Here is a 22,823-nt window from a genome sequence, read left to right on the forward strand (position 1 = left end):
GGTCATAATTCAAAATTATCTGGACAAATTGGAGAAATGGTCTGAGGTAAACAGGATGAAATTTAACAAAGACAAATTCAAAGTGCTCCACTTAGTAAGAAACAATCAGTTTCACATATACAGAATGGGAAGAGACTATCTAGGAAGGAGTGCGGCAGAAAGGTATCTGGGGATTATAGTGGACCAAAGCTAAATATGAGTCAACAGTTTGATGCTGTTGCAAAAAAAGCAAAAGTGATTCTGGGATGTATTAACAGGTGTGTTGTGAGCAAGACACAAGAAGTCATTCTTCCGCTCTACTCTGCGCTGGTTAGGCCTCAACTGGAGTGTTCTGTCCAGTTCTGGGCACCGCATTTCAAGAAAGATGTGGAGAAATTAGAGAGGGTCCGCAGAAGAGCAACAAGAATGATTAAAGGTCTTGAGAACATGCCCTGTGCAGGAAGGCTGAAAGAATTGGGTTTGTTTAGTTTGGAAAAGAGAAGACTGAGAGGAGACATGGTAGCAGTTTTCAGGTATCTAAAAGGATGTCATCAGGAGGAGGGAGAAAACTTGTTCACCTTAGCCTTTAAGGATAGAACAAGAAGCAATGGGCTTAAACTGCAGCAAGGGAGGTTTAGGTTGGACATTAGGAAAATGTTCCTAACTGTCAAGGTGGTTAAACACTGGAATAAATTGCCAAGGGAGGTTGTGGAATCTCCATCTCTGGAGATATGTAAGACTAGGGTAGATAAATGTCTATCCGGGATGGTCTAGACAGTATTTGGTCCTGCCGTGAGGGCAGGGGACTGGACTCGATGACCTCTCGAGGTCCTTTACAGTCCTAGAATCTGTGAAGCTCAAATAACCTGGTTGGCACTTGACCAAAAGGACCAATAAGGAAAGAAGATACTTTCAAATCTGGGAGAGAGGGAGAGGCATTTTCTTGCCTTACTTACAATTTTTGTAATCTTAGATGAATCATTTCAGGTATGTGTTCAGGAGATGTTTTACCTGCCTGGTGTGTCTCTCTCTCCGAAGAGGGAACAAACAAAGAGAGCACAAACAAAACCTCCCCCATCACCTCTCCCCCTCAGATTTGAAAGTATCTTCTTTCCTTATTGGTCCTTTTGGTCAGGTGCCAACCAGGTTATTTGAGCTTCTTAACCCCAAGTGATTCAGTACATCTGGCCAGGAGGGATTTTATGTTACTGCATACATAAAGGTTGTTATCTTTCCCTTTATATTTGTGACAGGGTAATTCTAGGAGAAGAAGATTAATCAGCCATTTGTTATCTCTACTGATTGGAGGCCTCCTCAGAGAGGCATGTCTTCCACCATGCTCTGAAAGAGGCAACTCACAAATTCACTTTGCCCCCTCAGTGGGGAGTTCCACAGCCCTGAGGCCATCACAAAACCCATTCTACCCTCCATTCCTGAGAGTTTCACCCTGGGCTCTGTCAGACACTTTGTTCCTATAAATGCTTTTGCCAACTGACTGAAGTATAGAAAATTCACCTGGGAGGTAAAAAAAAATAGAGGTGGACTTACATTTATGTTCCCCAATTGGGCAAGTCTAACATTTCATGCTGCATGCCATACTGTACCCCACAGCACAGCCTCGGTAAGAGCGTGTGTATTTTTTTTTTTATCTACAATATGTTTAACCAGATTTACTGCTCTTTCTTCAGGCTCCCTGTTTGCTTTGTGTAATTTGATTTTCAGATGACCTCATCTTCCTCTGTCATCTAAATCAAAAGCAACAACCTGGTGATAAATACTGTAGCCCCTATGACAGCTGCTGTTTGCAGTATTGCCATGTGAGTGTAATATGATGCATCTCTCAAACAGGGCAGCACTATAAATTGTAAACCTATAGCCAGCGCCCTGTACAAAGTACATGTGCTACGTGAAGGGATGACGATTGGTTAAGGCTATTCCTAAATTAAGATTAAAGAGTCAGTTAGTCAGGTTAGTGTCTGCCTGTTCTTAGCAGCAGCCAGAAAAGATATGCTTTATTTGACAGATACCCTCTGCCAGATTGTGTGTTGCTTTGTGGGAAGGGAATGGACAGTTGTTATACATACTGCTACTACAGAAAGATTTCTTTGTGTGAGAACATTACTGGTGGGCAAGGACTTGGCTGACTGGGAATTGGTAATATAAAATGTAATATTGTGAAAGATAAAAACTCTTAACAGGACCAAACGAGTGACTTATAGGTAAGGCTACATTTTAGACATGGGTATTTTTAGTAAAAGTCACGGACAGGTCACAGGCACTAAACAAAAATTCATGGCCCCTGACCTGTCCATGACTTTTACTAAAAACACCCATGACTAAAACTTGAGTGGGGGGGCTGCCTGGGAGTGCCCCAGGTGCTGGGGAGGGAGGGCGGCCTAGGTGACGCAGCCCGGGACCCCTGCTGGTGTTGGGAGGAGGGTTGGCGGGACTGGCAGTCTCCCTACTTGGCTCTGTGCCACCATCCCCCTACCCTAGCAGCAGCAGCAGAGTTTGGGTGTGGGAGGGTGCAGGGGGTTGGTGGCATGGGATGGGGTGAGGCAGGCTCTGGGTGGCGCTTACCTGGGGGCTCCCTGGAAGGGGCAACATCCCCCTCGGTCAGCTGCTAGTTGGAGGCGTGGCCAGGTAGCTCTGCACGCTGCCTCTGCCCAGGCACTGCCCCACAGCTCTCTGTGGGCTGAGACTGCCCCAGCAACAGCCGGAGTGACTGGCGCAGAGGCTGCCTGAACTACCCTCGGGCCAGGCGGACCAACCGCTGCAGAAGTCACAGAGGTCATGTAAAATCATGGAATCCATGACCTCCATGACAAACTCACAGCCTTACTTATAGGCAGATGTTTACATTCAGGTGAGCCATCCCCTCACCAGGACAATCTTGCTTTGTGCTTTCTTTAAACTGTGAGTGAATTTGAGACCGTCAAACATTGTCTGCTGCCTTCTTGAATCTAAATTTTTTTTAACCAGTGTTTCAAAATGCATGTCCTAACCCACCTGTATGCCTCACTAAATTTTCCAAAGCTGAGATGCCATGTATAGATGTCTTCACGGTGTTCTAATCTGTTAGAAATGTCCAACATTCACCAGGAGATTCAGAACCATAGTGTAATAACCACTGTATGTAACACTAAACTTCTCTCTCCTATGATTCATAATTCCTCCATCATTGCGATGTGCACGTGGACCATTTCACATCTAATCTAAAATGTCAGTTTATTAGTCCAGAAAAAGCTGCACCCCTCATGTGTCATAATCAGCCTGTGTGCATGGGAGGGGTAATTCCAAAGTCTCAGAAAAAAAAACCTAGATACAGTTCATTTGAGCCTTTGTGCATCTGTCCTTGGCATGCGCCCTTTTGCAGGAAAGGGGCTTAGGTTTAAATTGAGTCATCTCCTTTAATATACAGAAGCACTCACCGTGCCTCCCAGGGCTGCATGTGCACCTGGCTTACAGTTTTGCTTAAAGTCGCAATCTAACTCTGAGAGATTTGCTCCTTATTGGTCCATCAGACACTGAGTTTGGCAGCCTTCCAGCCCAGGCATATCTTTTTAGTCACGCTATGGTCTGAAGTTGATGCTGCAACCAAAGAATTCCAAAAGTAGCGGGAGGGGGGCGCTTATGGGTTGAGTTTGTCCAATCTTCCCATGGAGAGCAGTGTAGTGTTTGCAGTTTTGTACAGCACCTAGATGCTATGGTAATAGGTGCTGATGTAATTGATTAAATACATTGCAAATAAGCCTTTTATTTTGTGCAACTTGCATTGTCAGTTCATCAGCAGCTTGAGTAGCAGTCTCATCAGAGAGAACCATAATGAGATTTGAAATGTGTGGTTACATTTCTATTTATTCTTTGAAGTGGATTGGTTTGCCCCTTCAAAGCATTCTTCAAACTATCCAGCATTCATACAAAGTGAACAGCTCCATATTGCTTGTCGTAGTCCAGTTTCTCTTGAACAATCTGTTAAAATGACCACATTCTCAATTCTTCCAGGTGCCAGATTATAACTACAGAGCTGAAGTGAAAAAACTCATCCCTCACTTAAAGTATTTGGATGAAATACTAGCAAATCAAATCACCATCCCTCCCTCCAGGAAGATGAACAAGGACTGGCTAATTGTCAAGGAGTCCATTAAGGAGGGCAGTTTAGCCAAAGACATTTCTTGGTTTGGTACGTCAAATTTCTCACCATTTATTGGTGCTGATGTGTAAGAAAGAAAGAGTGCAGCTGGACTCTGAGATCCCAAGCTGAGCTTTCAGGGCTGGGAGATAGGAAACTCAGTCTCTTCACTTGGAAAATGAGTAGATTGGCTATGGAATTCACAGTGGGACAATAAATATGGAACTTCACTGTGTCATTTTCATGATCATTCTTTGGAATGTAACTGCATTTCAAACTTATGGGCAGAACCTCTGCCCCGTTGAGGCTGCTTTGTGCTGCTCTTAACCAGCCAGTGGAGGATTCTTCCCTCCTACATTGGGGAATCCTCTGGTACTCTAAGGATGCCATATTGGGTGCTATGCCATTGAGTTGGATGAATGGCTAGAAGAAATGGCTTATGGCTAGAATGCCTCTGCTCTCCAGTGATTGTCCAAAGGTGGCTATGAAACAATGGAAGTAATTTAGAGCAGCCCTGAGGCTAGCCCTAGGATCAGAGAAATGTAAAAGTGGCTTAAACGACCCAGCATCTGTGATCTGCAGCTGAGGTTCTAGCCCCTAGTATTCTTCTTGTATGTATGCTTTGAACTGAGCAATTCAAGTGAAATCTTGGAAATGAATGTGGTAAACAGTGTGATGGCTCATAAATATCTACTTATGTAACTACATGACAGTACATTATTTGGCAAAACTGGTTCATAAGAACAACCATACTGCATCAGACCAATGGCCCACCTATCCCAGTAGCCTGTCTTCCGACAATGGCCGGTGCCAGATGCTTCAGAGGGAATGAACAAAAAAGCCAATTATGGAGTGATACATCCTCTGTCATCTAGTCCCAGCTTCTGGCAGTCAGAGGTTTAGGAACACCCAGAGCATAGGATTGTATCCCTGGTCATCTTGGCCAACAGCCACTGATGGACCTATCTTCCATGAACTTTATCTAATTCTTTTTTGAACCCAGTTATAGTTTTGACCTTCACAACATCACCAGGCAATGAGTTCCGCAGGTTGACTGTGCGTTGTATGAAGAAGTACTTCCTTATCTTTGTTTTAAACCTGCTGCCTGTTAATTTCATTGGGTCACCCTGGTTCACATGTTATGCTTTTATATACTGCATGACATGTGCTTTACCATGGTCAGTTAAATATTACAAAGTATTTCCTATCACTGCTTCTATTGCTTCCCATTAGTGTGGGCAATATAGTTGGCTTCCTGACCCCCACTGTTGTGGTATGCTTGCCAACTGTGTGCCATTAAAAATATAGTTTATTTTGGAATATGTGCACGCACTTGTCATTTATTTTAATCCCAGTGGGTCCAAATAATTAGTTATAGTAACAGGTATCATAGGAAAAAATCTGTAAAAATATGATCCTTCAGTAATCCCTCTGTTGGCTACATAAGGTTGAATTACAGAAAAATAGTAAAGCAGAAAGAGCATAGAGTGGAACACAGAACAGGGCATTCATATAAGTTTATAGTCTATTTGTGTTTGTATTTTTGTCTTTGACATTAAGCACTCAGGTTAGGAAATTCCAAACATTTTCTCTTCTTTAATAATGTTAAGTTAGCTGCTTTGCAGATGCTAAATGTTTTATGGTTTTGCATTAATAACAAAGGCCAAGATATTTTTAATAGATAGGTGCCTAAAATTAAGCTCCTAAATAAATGGGCTAATTATTGAAGGTGTTGAGCACCCAATACTGCTGGACTGTTTTTCTTTTGCCAGCCTATTGCTTAATATTTAAATGGTTTAGAAACTGTGTGAAAAGTGCAGGTGTTCATGCTGGAGGGTGGCCAGATAAGTGTCCCAACGTGAGGAAGTGGCAGACACTGTGTGGCTGTGCTGGGTGTTCCATTTAAGTTTCTTGAAGCAGTAACTGCATTTTCTTCTGTTCTCTCTAGCACCAAGCATGTTGCCATTGCTTTATCATGACTGTGCAATGGTAGGGTATTTTAAATGTTGCATTCTTAGTTATATCTTACTGAAATCTCTCAGATGCTCATCCAGAGGCAACAAGAAGAAGACCTGGCTCTGGTCTGAGACCTACTACAGCTCACTTCATGTCAGCTTCCAGACCCTGGACTGCACAGAGGCCTGCTAGTGCAGGGAGATCTAGCAATGTCCATTTGCTGTCCTGTGGTAGCACCCTTCCAGACTCCACTGTCTCTGATGAGATATTCCTAGAAGATGACTCCAGTGACTTGACACATGGTGATGAATTTTCTTTGTCTGTTCTTCCCCCTCCCACTGCTCTTTTGACCTCCTCTCAAAGTTCTTCCAGCTTTATAAAAGCACATGTGCTCTCAGTGCCCCCTGTCTAGTACTGACGGCACATTGGATTGGCCATAGGTTTCCAAGTGTGATGCCCGCACAGTGAGCTTGGGGTGTTTTTTCATTTTCTCCTGAGGCAGAAGCTGAAAGTCCTTTGACGACACCCTCCCATTTTACCCTTTAATCCCCCTTCAAAAGTTGTACATTGCTACAAAGTGCCCTAATGAAAGGCTGGCTTTGTCTCCCCACCTGCTATTTGTTAAGCAGTCTCCCCTCAGGTAGGGTTTGTCCTCCTATTTTTATTCAAACCTGTTCTCAGTAGCCCTTATCTCTAGACCCCAAATTGGCTGGGGTCACAGATCTAGGTTATATGAAAACATTCAGAACTATTTGGACATATCATTGTGTTAAAACACTGGAGTAATGTCCTAAGATAAACTGTCCCTATGAACGTCTGGAGTTCAGAAGCTGTGTTACATGCCCCCTTCACAAGTGGGTCATAAGGTCAGCGTACATGGTATGCAAGCTCAGTACTTATGTTCCTATAGGTTTCATTGCTGTGAGTGAGTGACTGTATCCTTAGTTTCCAGGGCTGCGTCTCCCAGTGTGAGGGATCACGTCACTGATTTAAAATTTCTGGCCTGCTGGCCAGCCCAGAGGTCTAATTGTAGTGCTGTACTCAGCAACCTGGTGGCTCGCTCTTCCCTCCTGGGAATACTGCAGAGTTCGCACCACCCCTCAGAAGGAAGTGGAGGACTGTCTGTCACTCTGCAGCAATTTTTCTGTCTAATTCAGGTTCACTGCTGATGACTGAGATTTGGATGTAGTTCTGTCCAAGCCCCTCTCAGAGCAGACAACAGTGTAGACAAGGAGCTGGAGAGTGAGGAGATCTTAACGTTAGCTGTAGCAGAGCTGACACTCCGCTATAATTAAGGGGAAGACAAAGGAGCTTCTGAGGGGCACTGGCAGGATGCCCAAGGATGGCTGAATGGGAAATGTCTGGCAGAGTCCTGTTTTGATCCAGTTTTGCAGGCTCCCTAGGATTTCTTCGTCAGTTGTCACCGAGAAGGCCAGAGTGCTGCAATCTAATCAGCTCTTCGGCTGCTGATTAGTGTGTCAGGTTGTGTTCATTTGCCCCAATATTTTGAGGCTGTCTTTCCAGTAAACACCAGTTCCTTCTCAGCTCTCTGAGGCAGGTAGTTCAAATGCTTAGCAGTACTAGCTGAGCCAGTGAAGCCATCCAGAGCCATGAAGCAGCACTTTGCTAGAACTGGATACTCCACATTTAGCAAAAGAAATGGAGACCAGCTCCAGACAGTTGATGAATGAAACATGTTATATCCTTGAGAACAGAATCTCATCAGGACTGTAAACTGATTTAAGAACTGTACGAAGTGTCAAAAGCTAGTGAGAAATGCTTTGTTTTGTTTCTTTTTGCTAGGAGTCAGCCGAGTTATATGTGGGAACCCTATCAAAGCCCTTCGTGCACGGAGACAAAAGTTAGGTGTATGTTATCTTTCCTGTATGCTTTCCATTCCTGCCTGACACACCCAGATCAGATAAGTTCTGCTGAGATAAGCTGAGATCCCTAATGTATTTTATAGATTTCCACTCCAGTCTATAGTCCAGAAAACTATATACAAAAGCAGTGAGTCTTGGAGAAGGCGGTGTGTGTGTGTGTGTCTAAAGGCCCTGTTTCAGCAAAGCACATAAGCATGTGCTTAAGTGTCCTGCTGAGTCAGGAGATATGGAAGGTCAAGTGAGGCATGGAGCAGGGCAGAAGAGGAAACTTGGAGAGCTGGAAGATCAGTGGATAAATAGAGAATGGTGAGGGGGGTCATGAATCTGAGACTTCCAGGCTTCTTGTTCTGAGAGGGATTGGAGAGATCTGGGAGGGAAGTGTCAACCCAAAACAAACCAATTGTGTCATTTAATGAGAAAGTTATCGGATATCAGCTATGATTGTATATAAGAAACAGAGGAGAGAAACAACCGGTAGGGAGAACCGTTACTTTCACTTTAGAAATTAAAAACAATGGACTGTAAAAGAACACATGAAAATTACATGCCACATCCTCCATTCCTTACTTACAAAACTTGCATCGACTTCCCTGGGACCTGAGCAAAGCACAGGTAAGGACCACAGGATTTGGTTCTGGCTTACGCTGGAGCCCAGGCGCTGGGAGGGGGAAAGGTCGCAGATCCTGGCCTCCAGCCTGTGCCCGAACATCTATACCACAGTTAAACAGGCCTTTAGCCTGAGCCCCACGAACTCGAGTCAGCTGGCATGGGCCAGCCATGGGTATTTAATTGCAGAATAGACGTACCTTTGTAGGCCCTGGTTCAGCAAATCATGTAAGTGTGTGCTTAACTTCATGTGTCCTTTGCTGCATTGGGGCCATGTCACTTACATGATATATAGATCACTACAATGTATATAATTTTACATGTTGTCCCTGACAGCAAATATTAGAAAAATCATTGGGGGAGGGCAAATTGAAGTGTCCCTTTTCTCTGCCCTGCCCTGCCCAATCAATGAAGCTTTTTGGAATTAATTAAAACAATGAGAATTAATAATAGTGTAGTGTAGCACAGACTGTATAAGGGCACCATAATCATATGCTACACATCACATCCTGCTGAAATGCCTGTCGGTGCAGCTATTACAGGTTCAGGTCAGTGTGCCTAGAGCTACGTATCCATGGGGCCAGAATTAAATGTGTCATTACTCTCCCAGTCATCACAGTGCTGGGTTTCTGGAGTGAATGTATAAGAAACGTAGTATCCTAACAGGGGTTGTAGCTGGGATTATCATATTCAGTACAATTTGAAAAAATATCAAAATAAAGAACAGGGTCTTAGATAAACTGAAAATTCAACTGTTACATCAACATTCTGATGCCCAGAGTTTGGAAACTGCTCTAGAGGGAGAATTGTTGGCAAAGAGAGGTGAGCAGTAAAGTAAATACCAAGTTATCAGTGGTAACTTTTTTCATTTTATTTTTTAGTCTGTAGCAATGAACCCTTTCCAAATGCCTGGTCCCAAGATGGAGCACACCTATGACTCTGAAGAAGCTGAAGATCTAAGCCGGGAAGATGTCTTTACTGAACTGAGGGCATGGAGAGAGCAGCATAACCAGTAAGAGTTTGGGATGATTCCTAATGATATTACAATAAAGCAGGGACTCAGTGTTCTGCCTCCTTAAGGTGAACTCTTCAGCCACCTGGTGGCAGTTTGGGGGAATTGCCTTTAATTTTGTAAATATATATCTAGGCCCGCAGAGACAACACAGTGGAATCTATTTGCAAACTCTATGCTTAGTCGCCCCTTCTGCTGGAAACCACATGGGAGGGACGAAGCAGGAGGAAATCTCTGGGGCATTGTCCATGTTGATCCTAGGGGAGGCCAAGATGTCCGTGCTGGTTCTGGGTATGTGACCCTCCCTCAGCCCACTTCCTGGCAACTTCCTTAAAGGGACATCCCTATTGAGGGGGTGGGTGGGCAGAGGAAAATTAATACAACCTGGCAAAACTCCTTAAAGCAGAAATGGAAAGGTGAACTCCTCCTTCCACAGCCACTACTTATGCCTACTCCTCCCCGAGCCCAGCAGCTACTTCCCATCCCCACACCATGTGCACATCCCAGACCTCTGGAGTACCCTCTGTGTGGCTGGCAGCAAGTTGTGAAGTGTGTGTGGGATCAGTGGGAAATTGTTGCCCTGCAACTGGTTCTAGCAGTGTTCTCCATTAGACAGTAAGGGCAGGATTTGCAAAAGCAATTGACATTCACCTAACCAAATGGGAGTTTTCTCACTGACTTCACTGTGCTTCGGATCAGGCCACTTCATAGACAAAATTCTTCTCTGGTCTGCGTGGCAGTTCTCTGCCCCAGTATTCCATGCACAACGGGAGAAAATAATATTGAGCTGCGCTTCCTCCATGGATCTGAGAGGTGACTATTATCCTAGAGATAAAAATGTCTTTATTTTGACTCTGATGCCCTTCCTTGAAATCTGTCATGTTTCACTTGGCTAATTAAAGGTTGGCTGAATCTGAAACAATAAAAAACAGGCAGTTTAGGTACCTAATTCATAGCCCATTTTTGCATGTGAGAAGTAAGCCAATCCAGGTGAATGTAAATCCACGTTACCTTTATTTGTCTCTAAACAACAGCGACCCCACATGCATGTACAGTACTCAGAACAGTTCATGTGTACACTCCTCTAAGATAGCACAATGAGGGTCAGCTAAAACTGTAGAGCTTAACATTTGTCAGGTGTCTGCAAATCATTCAGATGGAGAAGGCCCCCCAGGTGCTGAAGATACACAGTGATGAGGAGGAGGATGAAGAATGCAGCCTGAGTAACAGCTGTGAGGATGAGCTAAGAGAGACATATGATGAGGACCTAACTGAAAGGATTTCTCCAGATTCCTCCTGCCAGTCCCATCCTTCCCAGTCCTCCTCAGGTACTGGTCTCACTTAGCCATCTCACTTTCTAGGGAAGGGTTGACATGTATTACTTTTGTCTGTTTCTCCTCCAAGATTACACCTGTCACATCTGTGGGAAAATCTGGAGGGCATGAATTGGGTTCCTCAGCCACTTTAAAACCCACCACTGAACCCCCGTGGCAGACATTCTCCTCGCATTGAAGGATAGCCGAAGAAAGAATGTAATCATTCATTGTTCCTCTCAGCTACATGAGAAAGAATAAAGGAGATGCAATACCTGGGAGTGTGTTTTCTTGTCACCCAAGCAGTATAATAAATTGCATTCAGTTAGGACATATAAGGCTGTATTTCTTTCCCAGAGGTTTAGTGACACAGTTACTCAAAGGCCATTCTTTTGATTGTGTCCTTAGCCTAAATTCTGTACATCAGTCAGTTAGGTACAGTTTAATCTTTTTATGGCCAGCAGCAAATGGATCTCTACTATATATAGACTCTTTCTAAGGATAAACATATACAACATTGCTGTGTCATGCATAGGGCTCTGTTTTCAGTTTTTATTTTATTTAATTTTTCTCAGGAATTTATCAGTTTTTATTACCACAGTAACAAAAATAGGTGAAAATCATTGCAAAAAGCTATTAATAATTTTTCTGGGTAAATATTTGGGTTCATTTTGGTGGATGGAAAGATGGAAAAAAGTATTCAGTAGATTAATGCTTTGAATTTCGTTCATCAGTGTGGTTTGCTGCAGAACTAAAAGAGAACTCAAAACACAATGCCACCTGTGAGTTTAAGGAAACAATATAATCTCTAATCCCCAAATAAAACTTTTGATTTGAATAAACAGGTTTCTGTTGTGGACTTAGAACTATTAGCCTATAAATATTTTCATTTACTAATTGGGCCACATCATTTGCAGCATATACACTTAACTTCATCCTTTTCTCCTGTTTTTGTTTTTTGAACACTTTTTAAGACTTCCTTGTTTCTGAAACATATTTTGATACAGATTTTCGGTTTCGTCCCATTTTAGTGTGTCAGTTCTTTAAACCGTTATCTGCTAACAGCTTGAAATGTGTATGTGGTGGGCGTGAGATTCATCAATACGTTCAGATGTGCACACACCTCAGAGCTTGTGTATGTGCCTGTTTGTTTGTAGACTAGACTAATACATAGCCTTATTTCAACAGGCAGCTTTGTATATACACACAGACTAATGAATTCTCGTATTACATATATCTCATGCAATGTATTGTATTTTCCTAATAAAACAAGTTATTTTTATATATTTGAATGATACAAAAGTAGGGTGGAAATCAGAAAAAAACAGAATAATACTTTTTATAAAACCTGGGAATTTTTCAGTAAAAATCGGTTTAAACCGAAAATGAAGGAGCTTGGTCATAGATCATCATCAGAATTCTTCTCCTTCCATGTGTGTTACAGCTGGGGATCATATGAGCTGAACTATAAACGGTAAAAAGAATATACAAAAACATTCTTAACATTTAGGTGCTTTCCTTATTCTAATGCTAACATGAGAGCTGTGTTTGCACTTCTGAGTTTGGTAAAACTCAGTATCCCTTGATCTTCAATTTTCTTGTGCCTTAAACATCAGTGAGTTGGGATGCACTCCTCTGAAGTGCTCAGAGGCCTCCAATCTTTTTGGAAGTAACAGGAGTAGAGGGGACTCATCACTTGATCCACTGCCAATTGAAGTGAAAAGCAGTCTTTCCAGTGACACCAGTAATCATGGGATTGGCCCGTTAAGAGTTTGGTGAACTAGCCATGCCAGGAAATCAGTGTGCTTCCTTGTTATGTTTCAGATTCATCACATGCTCAAGAAAGTGTGTTGCCCGCTAGTCTGAATCGTTCTCTGGTACCTTCTCCTCCAAAGTGCCCCTCACCTGCATCCATGCAGGGTGTTGCAGCTAGACCCTTGAAAGTGAGAGACATCAGGGTCAAACGTCTGAAAGTGCCCAACCAGAAAGAAGTAGCTCAACTGAAGGAATATCCCCAATCAAGAGTTAGCACAGAAATTGCAGCCCAGTTTGCTGTTCTGAGTCTGCACAGCACACCTGCTGCATGTGAGGCATCGCCACTGAGAGCTGAAGGGAGGTATTGGACCAGCGAGAGTGTTGGCAGGCAAACCAGGAGGCCTATTTCAGGACCAACAGCTGTTGGATCAACAAGTGTCAGGTATGCTCACTAGTTACGCGACTTTTCTATGGCATTCTGGTAAGCATAGAAGGGACTTCACTGGGGGAGAAAAGGTGCAGCCCTGTTGACTCTGATGTATATAACACCACAGAGTACAAACTCTTGGCTAGATGGTATCTACCATATACTCTGTAGAAAGCACGGCTTGGTATCTTGGTGACCTATGCATCATTTAGTCCTTCCAAAACTAAACTAGTACAATCTTACATTACTCATACCTTGGTTACTTCTAACATTCAGTCTTGAGATTGGTCACATCAGAGACACATCTTTTCCTTGAAATTTACAGTAATTCGCTTTAAAAGAAAGTTCAGGGGAAAAGGCCTTTCTAAAAATAAAAGAGTATGTAATGTAGATAAGTGTCATGTAAACCAAAGCTGGTTGTGATTGGACCCTTCTATTGCAATATCAGCATCTTACTGCTCAGAATGTGGAAATTTTGATTTCCAGGTAACATAATAGTTGTGGTATAGTATCAACACAGGAGCTGTCTCTTGTACTATTTGTTTGAGTCACTCCAAATGAGAGTGAGCTACTTTCTAAAGCAGAGAAAAGTTTCACTGTACAATCTAGCTCTTCAATTGCCTGCATGCTACTCCATGTTCCAGCCATACCCAGGTAAAAGACATCTGCTGTGCGGGAAGGTAGGATTCCTACCCATGAAATGCTGGTGGACAGTGATGACACAGCAGATATGAGGAGGGCCAGCAGTGAAAGAGTTAAAAATAACCCAAAAAAACAAAGACCCAGTGAATTACATTTTCATATTGTGTCCTGATCTGTCTTCTCAGGAGAGAAATCCAATATCAGCCTTTCTATCAGTCCTTCATCCATATGGAGACTCTGCACATCTGCAGAAATTGGCGAGCAGTCTAGTGTTCTCAAAACTGACTGAAGTAGCAGTGTGGACTCCTCAGAGAGTCCTGTTGTGCCAACCTTCCTGTTGTGCCTAGTGCTGGAAGTTCTTGGTGCAGTTCTCGAGTGAATCCAGGGGGCTCACTTAGTTCTCCATAACAACTTGTGCCATCTCACAGTAGCAATTTTTTCTTCCCTTCAGAGCCACTGTGGACAGGAGTCCCCCCAAAGTGATCAACCATCACCAGCCAGTTGTCCGCTCATCGACAAAAACCTCAGAGAGGTTTGCGCTGAGGAATGTAGTCCGTCCTCTGACTGCCACAGCTGCCCTGCAGAGGTTGCCAAGCAGGCCCAGTGTCTCAACAGCTACTCAGAGCAAGACACCAGAGTCATAGAAAATACCCCATGTAGCTGTGTATGTTGGAGCCAAGTCGGACAAGCCCACAGTGCTCAGTTAGAGTTTGTGTTCCTGACACTTAGCACCAGCAACGCTGATGCTGTGTTCTGACTTCTTATGAGAGCTGAATACGTTGACGGAGCTGCACAAGCAGAGCTGTTTGAACTAACAGCTTGATTGGTCTCAGTTAAAGCTACAGCTGGTCAGAAATGCTTGCTTGAAAAAGCATCTTCTAATGAACTCACCAGTTGATCAACCTCTTAGTAAATAAAAAGCAGCTATTTGTATAGTCTTTGTGTGCTGAAAGGGACAAGACTTGGCACACTTGGCTTCTCTGCATTAATCCCCAGCTATGTTACTAGGAAGCCTGCAGTGATGCCCCCCAGAAAAGGGAAAGTTTGCAGTCCCCTAGACTCTGTGCCTGGCAGCTGGCACCTGAGGGCCCTCAGTTTTCCCTCTTGCATTCAGCCCGCAAATACTCATGCACGTGTCAGTGTGCTGTCATCTAAACAGACTCATTGCGTATGCTCCTTGGATCCTATATGTTCAACACACAAGTGAAATAACTGAGAGTGGAGGGGGTATTGCTGCAAAGACCAGTTTAAAATGATTGTATTGCAGATGAGTATGCATGTTCCCTACTCACCTGGGATAGCAGAAGTCCAACATGGAGGAAGTCTGTCTGATTTTAGCACTAATTTCCATTCTCCCACTGACATTTACCACTTTGATCTGTTTGTAATCTTTCGTTGTTCCCCTCAGCTCTATGGCTATGGGAAGGAATACTGAAGATGCAACTCATTGGAACATCAGTGTGTCAGTCTGCCGTGTCTCTGCTCTGAAGGAACTCTCAGCACTTCCCCAAGACTGCTGTTCTATGGCTAGACATCCCAGGTCTGAACTTCACCCAGCAACCTTTGTAAATAAGTTTCACTGGGTCCAGCTGGCTCCCTAGAAAACTCTGTCACCCTGACATTTCAGAGCAAATGAGTGTCGAGCAAACAGACATTCAGAATCAAACATTCCCTGTTTATTCTTTCAGAGCAGTTACATTTTCCAAACGCATGTGACTTAATTATTTTAAGTGATTCATTAGCAACAATGAAGTGGGTAGGGAAGGAGCAGTTCTTGTTTTCCATAGGGTATACATTCTATGTTGGGGTAAGATTTAAAGCACTATGAGCTGATCTAAATGATTGCACACTGTGATATAGGTAAGAATGACTGTGGTGTATGATCTGAGCAATGTCAGGTGTTCTCAAACCAAGCATCAGAAAATCTCTTTTTTTTTCTACCTTCAAATTAATATGTTACAGATATTTTCTGGGAAAGTTTATAATACATTAAATTATGCAATTATCCTTTGCATAGTTTGTTGCCTTTACCTCACTGCTAATATAAACAAAAGGAATAGGATGTACCATAGAGCCCAAATCCTTCAACTTGGTCCCACTGCTCTGATACCCGTTCCTCTTACAAAATAGTTGGAGGAGAAGCCAAGTTCACATTCTCTCAGTGGGCATAAGAAAGAATCATCGATCAGATACAATAAGTATTGAGTGACAAGCGGCTCCCCAAAATCATATGAGTGTTGGAGGGATTCCCAGTCAGTCATTGCCCAACAAAGTGCTTGTGTAGTTAAACTGGCATCTAAAATTGACTCTGTGCCAGTGTCACTGACCATGAACAAAATAAATGGACAGTGTGGCTCAATAGGATAGAAGGGAGAAGAATGTTAGGGCCTGATTTTCAGAAGTGCTGAGCACCCACACTCCTGGGTGAAATCAGTAGGAGTTGCAGATGCTCAACACTTGTGAAAATGAGACCCTGCTTATAAAAACTATTGTAAAAGTGAGTGGTATTTAGGACCACCTGCTCCAAATGGCCCCTAGCTACTCTCTCATTTCATGCTTGTGACTTTGTATGCGCAGAATCCTACATTCTCATGCATAAATAGGGTTTGGGCTTGCAAATCAGGCAACTGGGTTTGTCTGCCTGATCTGCACACAAACTGGGCACAGATTTAGAAGCCACTTCTGCAAATGGCTATGGGATTTTTTCTAGGAAAACACAGGCTTGGTTCTGTACCTTTATCGTGCAAGGGGCCTCTCCACTGTATTCCTGTGGTGGGGGACAGGGAGAAATGATCAGTAATGTTTTTGTCTATGGACTGGTAAGTTAACAAGGACCATTGTACAGGAGTAGAGTAAGAGATATTTGGGAAGTGCCTTCATGGGCTTAGTGGTAGCAATCCCTTCCATTTCTGACCTTTGTCATCATTCATCTCAGTTATCCAGACCTTCTCTCCTGCCCCGGTAATTCTGCTGTCGTCAGATGAGGAACACATCATCAGCAGATCTTACTCTCAGCCTTCACTATGGGCCTCCTGACTGGAAGAGTGGGAACTGGAGCCACCAAAGGCCGCTCCACAATAATCTTTCCTACAGTGTCCTGACTTTGCTCTTTGTGGAGTTCTCAAGTGATAAATAACAGCCTTGTGGGTAGCACATCCTCTCAAAACAGCCACCCCCCCCTTACTGACTCTTCTCCCCTTGCTGAAATAAGCCAAGTGGCAGCACATTCACTGGAGCAGCATGGCATGTATTTAAGAACCTGTGCAAGTTTCCTGTGTCACCTATTAATCAGTGCATCATCTAGCAGGGCAGTATCTCCTAAGCTGCATATCAGTAGTGGTAGGTAGGTAAGCCATGTACTTGAAGCCATATTTAGATCGAGCACTCTTCTGTCCTATCAGAGCCACCGTAGGAATTGTTGTATCCAGAGCTGTCTTGAAGACCTAAAAAGCGAAGTTATCATACGTAATAGGCATGTTATAGCAGATGGGGAGTGCCACTGGGTACCTGGCTGGTGTTTGCCTTTCAAGCTCTAGTGAATACCACTATGGAGTTCATCCATGTCTAATGTTCTCTAATGGGAGGGATTTTTTATTCCCAGGAGCCTTAGGATTTCCCCCTCTACTCTGAAATTCAGGACCTAGTCCATTGTGATGGGTCTGTCTGCAGCTTGAAAGCTGCTCTTAGAGGACAATGACAGGAGTATGAATTTACTACGGGCCTTACTATGTCACATTGCTGCATCATGATGATGCATCTGCTCAAATACTGCTGGGATAGAGGCTCATGACGCATCATGGCACGAGGACAGATTGTCCCACACGGACACACCAGGAGGTGCTCCAAACGTCCATGATCCAGCACTCTGATGGCACAGAGTCATTATTTTAACTTTGGGGACACACACAGACAAGTGGTTGCCCATCTTCCCTGTGCTTCCCTTTTCTCAGCCTGCTGCTACAGTCACCTTACAGGAGAGTGAGGGTCAGGAGCAAACCCTCTGGAGTGTAGAAGAGGGGGATTGTGCTTCACAGGGGTGACACACTTAGTCTGACTGGACCCACAAATGGCTACGCTCCCAGTCAGTGTCACAGGAGACAAGTGAACTATTCTCCCACTCTCCCATAAATAACACTCAGCTTCCATACATTGGTTTGCAGTTGCAGATCTCAAAGTACTTTACAAAGGAGGGTGAGCATTGTTATCCCCATTTTACAGATGGGGAAACTGAGGTAGGTGACGTGTCTTACCCAAAGTCTCACAGCAAACCAGTGGCAGAGCTGCTGACTCCCAGGGGCCCACACTGCCTCCTTCCATATGTGGCATAGTTAACTTTTCACTCCCTGGGAAAATGCTAAGTTCTAGAACGGGATAAGGGGAGCTCAGATGACAGCAGAGCCAATTAATAGTTGTTGGGGCTTAGTGGACAGTTTTCTATTACTCTGAACTCCGCACTCAGCCTTCAATACATCCTTCCCCAGGGGCCTGGCCTCCTGAATACTACATGTAAGCATATGTACAATGGGGTTTAGTGTGTAATGAGACCTGCAGAGCAGCATAATGCCAGCGAGAATGTAACAGCAGGAAGGCTAGTTAAAGAGAGGAAACTTGTAATCACAGCCTGACATACAAAGGAAGAAGATTTGTGGTCTCATCTCTCTTGCTAGCGGATGCCACATCAAAGCGGCAGAGAACCACTGTACAATTATCAGTCCCTGATTCCAGAGCTGGCACAGTGAATAGGCTGTTGAATATCAGGGCTGAGCTGGCCTGGCAGAGCTGTGGGGTCAGAAGCTGACACTGGTTTTAGCTAGTGTAATACACCCTCCAGCTTTATAACTGCCAACAAAACAAAACAAAATCCAGGGCCTTGTCTTATCAATCTACTAAGAAATGTCGAGTGGGATGGGATGCATGTTGGGGGGGGACATTTGGATCTAATGGAAATGAGATTAGCTGTGGATTTCTCTGTATATTATTTCCCTGATTAGAATCGTGCACTGACCCCCAGGGCAATGGACGGATCTAAGGGGTCTCTCCCATTCTTTTCATGTGAATCTCAGCAGAGTCCCAGTTTAGGATGCTAGTAATCACAGACAGGTCCCTTCAGTCTTGTAACGGGACAAGAACTGCTGATGCCTTTAAGAATCTTTCAGAATTAATGGGATTTGCTTTTTGCTGCCAAATTGATATTTACAGTCTAAGCAGGAGACGGGGGAAAGAACCTCTCCCCCCCTCCAGCCGTTAATAAATCAGCACCAAGGGAAGGAATTTTCTGCCAGACGGCCGAGGCTCCTCAGGACACAAGCTGCTCATTGTGAGTCTGTTCATTTCCCTACAGTGCTTCCTCCTGAGTGCAGCAACAGCAGCCCCTTCCCTCCTGCCACCTCTTTCCTCTTGCCTCGCTGTGATACCTTCATTTCAGGCTGCTCTGTCCTGGCTCCTTATCTGCTGCTGGCAAAGCCTGCATATTCTGGGACTAGGTCATGCTCTGGCACTGTCACAGATAATAGACATATTGCACCTTCCTCTGCACCTTGCTGCAACGTATTGACAGTTGCTGTATCTTTCTTCATGCCCCTCATGGGCACGAGCAGGCCCAGGCAATGCTTGCCACTGGGGAGCAATGAATGTCTTGGGACTGTTGCCAAGCATCTGTCCTGCTCTACAGTCCCTGACCCTGCCACAGGGAGCTGATGGATGCACTGGTTAAGGGAGAACAATAGACTAGCCAGCCGAGGGTGCAGATTTCAAATGGCTAGCCGGGCCCTGCTTCCCCTTTCCAGCTCTGTTTGACATAATGGGCGCCTTAAACAACCCATCTCCTCCCACACAGCTCCCCTCCCTCTGTGTCCAGCACTGCCAGAGAGTTACTTACTCTGGGTTTTGGCTCTGCAGTTGGGGGCTGCCTTCCATAAGGAGCAAAATCCTCCTCTTCCTCCTCCTCTTCGCTGGATGAGAAGTGTTTCTCCCTGACTGCCACTGAAGAGAGAACCCCAGAGACTTCAGTGGGAGAGTCGTGCGCTCATGAAAACACATTTGAATCGTGAGGAGACTCGGGGAAGTTTCCTAACTTGCTGTTTGGATTAGGTAATGCCAAAAGCCTCCACCAATGCCAGGCCCGCAGTATGCTCTGCACTGAGTGCACACCCAGGAAGCAGGAGCAGTAAATGTCAACCAAGCATTTCAGCCTGTCCTAGGTGGGAAGAGGCAGGGGCCCCACACAGTTCCACCCATTATTCCCCCAAGGCTGTATGTAGGTGTGGAAATGTAGTCTGGTCCAAAATGAGTGCCCTACGTTGCCCCAGAGGTGTCTGCATCTCACTGCTGGGTGAATAAAACCCTGACTTTCTTTCCGTGTACCGGAATGGGGAGCTGGGTTGAAGAGTTTGTTTGGGGGTGTGTGACAGGGTTGTCTTCCTCTTAAGGGCAGTAATGCTTCGTGGTCAGCCCAGGGCCAGTGCAAGGAAGTTTCGCGCCTTAGGCAAAACTTCCACCTTGCACCCCCCAAGCCCTGCAGCAGCTCCCGCCCCCCCTCCATCCTTAGGAGTCTCCCCCCGCGGCAGCTCCCCCTCCTGCCCTGAGGCACTCCCCCCCGCAGCAGCTCCTCACCCCCTGGCCCGGGGAGCCGTGCGGTACCTCTCCACCCCAGCTCACCTCTGCTCCGCGTCCTCCTCGAGCACCCTGCCCCCGCTCTAATTCTCGTCCCAGGCTTGCGGCACCAAACAGCTGATTGGCGCCGCAAGCCTGGGAGGCAGGAGAAGTGAAGCAGCGACTGCGTGGTGGAATCCCCGGGCTGCCGGCGGCATGCTGACCCAGGGGTACCTCTGGGGCCAGCGGTGGCTCAGATTCCTTCTCCCTCCCAGCGCAGCGGCTGCTGAAACAGCTTTAAAAAAAATTTGGGCGGGGCGCCACTTTTTGGCACCCCCAAATCTTGGTGTTCTAGGCAACCGCCTAGTTTGCCTAAATGGTAGCACCGGCCCTGGGTCAGCCCACCCCACCAGGTGGCATAGCCCTTAAGGATCTGAGAAGTCCAGTAGATCTACAGAAGGCTCTAATGGGGGATACGGATAGAGAGGAAGCAGTGCTAGGATTGAGCGGTGTCTGGGAGGAAATCCCATCACTGTCGTTTTAAGAGATCAGGGTCTTGCTGAAAGGGCAGGGCAGGGCAATGCTAGTCCAGAACTCACTCAGCTCCCAGGAGGAGAGCTGGGGAGACTCCTGCCTAAGGACAGCCTGAAAAGGAGCCACCCAGAGAAGACACCCGGAGGGTTCCAGAAACAGACTGCTCCTGGGCGGGGGGACACAGAGTCTCCTGAAGGAAGGAGCCAGAGATTTCTGGTTGGACTCAGCCTGAGACAACAAATGTCCCTGGGTGTATCTGAGTAAGCTCCTGCTTGTGCTTTTGGCTCTTGATAGTAACTGAGACCCTTGGAAAGGGGTGTGTGCTTTCATGTAATAGGTTTGTCTGGATTCATTTATAACCCAGGCGAAGGGCAGTGAGGCAGGGCTCACCAGCTGGGCCATGCTCAGCCAATCAGGGATGCAAGGAGTGACCTCCATGCCATCACAGGGGGACTGTGAGAGAGTCCCAAAGCTGGCAGGGGAGGGGCAGAGGACTGGAGATCTGTGGGAGGGCACAGGAGGGCTATGCTGGGTGGTCAGTGGAAAACGCTCACTGCTCTAAGGAAGAGTATATTCACTTTGCCAATGTGAGGCAGCCCCATAGCTGCTGAAAGCTGGCGGCGTTCCTGGGAAGTCAGCAGTGCTACATGCCATGGGAGGATCTTTTTGATGTTGATGGTAAAGAGAACGTTACAGTTACCAGACTGAGGTGTGCCTTCTTTCTGGAACCTGCAGTGGGGTTGTGGGTAAGGGGTGATTATACATTCCAGACCTGGGTGCGGGCCTGGTGTTCTGGGCAGAGGAAACAGGCTGAAAGCAGGGAACAGGCACTTTGCAGGCAGCCCTGGGGGTTGGGGAGCCTTTTCATGGCTACCTGATTCACTGTGTGCATTCACTGACATGAAATTGTTTTGTTCAAAATCACCTGAATGCAGGTCGCCTGACGCTCAGGGTGAATGCCACTGTGCAAGTCAGTGCTGGATTGGCTGAGCTGGCTTAGTACCAAACTGTTTTGTAGGGTAGGTAGCATGGTGCTACTCTGCACCAACACACCTGATATGGCAGGTAAATTCTGGGCTGAGAAGGAGACAGTCTTGTGAACTGCCTCTCTGGGTGTAGGCTGGATTTTCCTCTTGCCGCCCTTTGAAGGGTCTCCCCGACTGTTGCTGTTTGAAGAGCCAACAGGAAAGTGCTTCCTGTCTCTGTGAGGAGAAACAGGACCCATTCACGATACCCAGCCAGCTTACATGGTGCATCAGTAATCTGTTACTAACACTTTCCATCAGTTTCAGTCAATTCAGGGGCTTTGACTTACTGCTGAGAATGTTTCAAACCCTCAGCTACTGGTATGGAAACTCATTTGCAGGGAACCGCCAGCCTTTCTGAAATGTGTAATATCAGCTCAGATCAATATTCTGTCTGCTTTGGCACCCTGCATCTCGCCCGTGGAAAGCCCATAATGCACCTGGCCAGTTATGCAATGCTGTTGCTAGGAGAGAATATTCCTGCCTGACCCCAGCAGCAGCACTCAGCTGAGCCCTGAAGCATGAATTTCTGTTACACCCATGCTCAGCACAAATATTATCACTGTGACAGCTGAGCTCTTATATCCTGGCCAATGGGGGTGCCTCCCACTTGACTCAATAAACTCCCTTCTGCCTGTTGGCCAAACTTGGCTTAGCTTCTGTCTCTTCTGATTTCACAACTTCAACTTCCTTTACGCTACCGGCTGCTGCTGCATGATTCTTCCTGCCCCCGACTCCTAATGCAGCGACTAGATCAGGGGCTAAAGGCCTAGCTGAGCCAGAAAAACCTCTAGAGGATCAGACGTTGCACCCCTTGGCCCTGATTTTTAGCTCTTCTGCCCCTCCACTTGCGGCAGGAAGGGGAGAGCTTGGCAAAGGCAGCTTGAAGGCACCGTTTGGTCTTTCCATGTTCTGGGGCCAGGTGGTGGCCTCTCCACCCCCGGGAGTAAGTTAGAGAAGCTCCAGCA

The 22,823-nt window shown here is 45.5% G+C and overlaps 2 protein-coding genes across 2 annotated transcripts in view; one reads left to right on the forward strand and one right to left on the reverse strand.

The window, feature by feature from the left end:
• The window catches only part of LRRC56 (leucine rich repeat containing 56), a 109,466-nt gene extending 93,774 nt beyond the window's left edge, over positions 1-15,692 (forward strand). Inside the window, exons 8-14 of the mRNA XM_075065068.1 lie at positions 3,985-4,162; positions 6,154-6,369; positions 7,871-7,935; positions 9,438-9,568; positions 10,706-10,896; positions 12,706-13,078; positions 14,157-15,692. Of these exons, the coding sequence (XP_074921169.1) occupies positions 3,985-4,162; positions 6,154-6,369; positions 7,871-7,935; positions 9,438-9,568; positions 10,706-10,896; positions 12,706-13,078; positions 14,157-14,349 (1,347 nt within the window). The 3' untranslated portion in view covers positions 14,350-15,692. The remainder of the gene's footprint in view (positions 1-3,984; positions 4,163-6,153; positions 6,370-7,870; positions 7,936-9,437; positions 9,569-10,705; positions 10,897-12,705; positions 13,079-14,156) is intronic.
• A 1,282-nt stretch (positions 15,693-16,974) lies between these two features.
• LMNTD2 (lamin tail domain containing 2) overlaps positions 16,975-22,823 on the reverse strand; it is a 77,087-nt gene continuing 71,238 nt past the window's right edge. Inside the window, exons 13-15 of the mRNA XM_075065831.1 lie at positions 21,884-22,032; positions 19,584-19,687; positions 16,975-17,148 (exon numbers count right to left, since the gene is read on the reverse strand). Coding sequence (XP_074921932.1) covers positions 17,002-17,148; positions 19,584-19,687; positions 21,884-22,032 — 400 coding nt within the window. The 3' untranslated portion in view covers positions 16,975-17,001. The remainder of the gene's footprint in view (positions 17,149-19,583; positions 19,688-21,883; positions 22,033-22,823) is intronic.

The sequence above is a fragment of the Chelonoidis abingdonii genome, chromosome 4 (assembly GCF_003597395.2).
Source record: "Chelonoidis abingdonii isolate Lonesome George chromosome 4, CheloAbing_2.0, whole genome shotgun sequence".
Lineage (NCBI taxonomy): Eukaryota > Metazoa > Chordata > Testudines > Testudinidae > Chelonoidis > Chelonoidis abingdonii.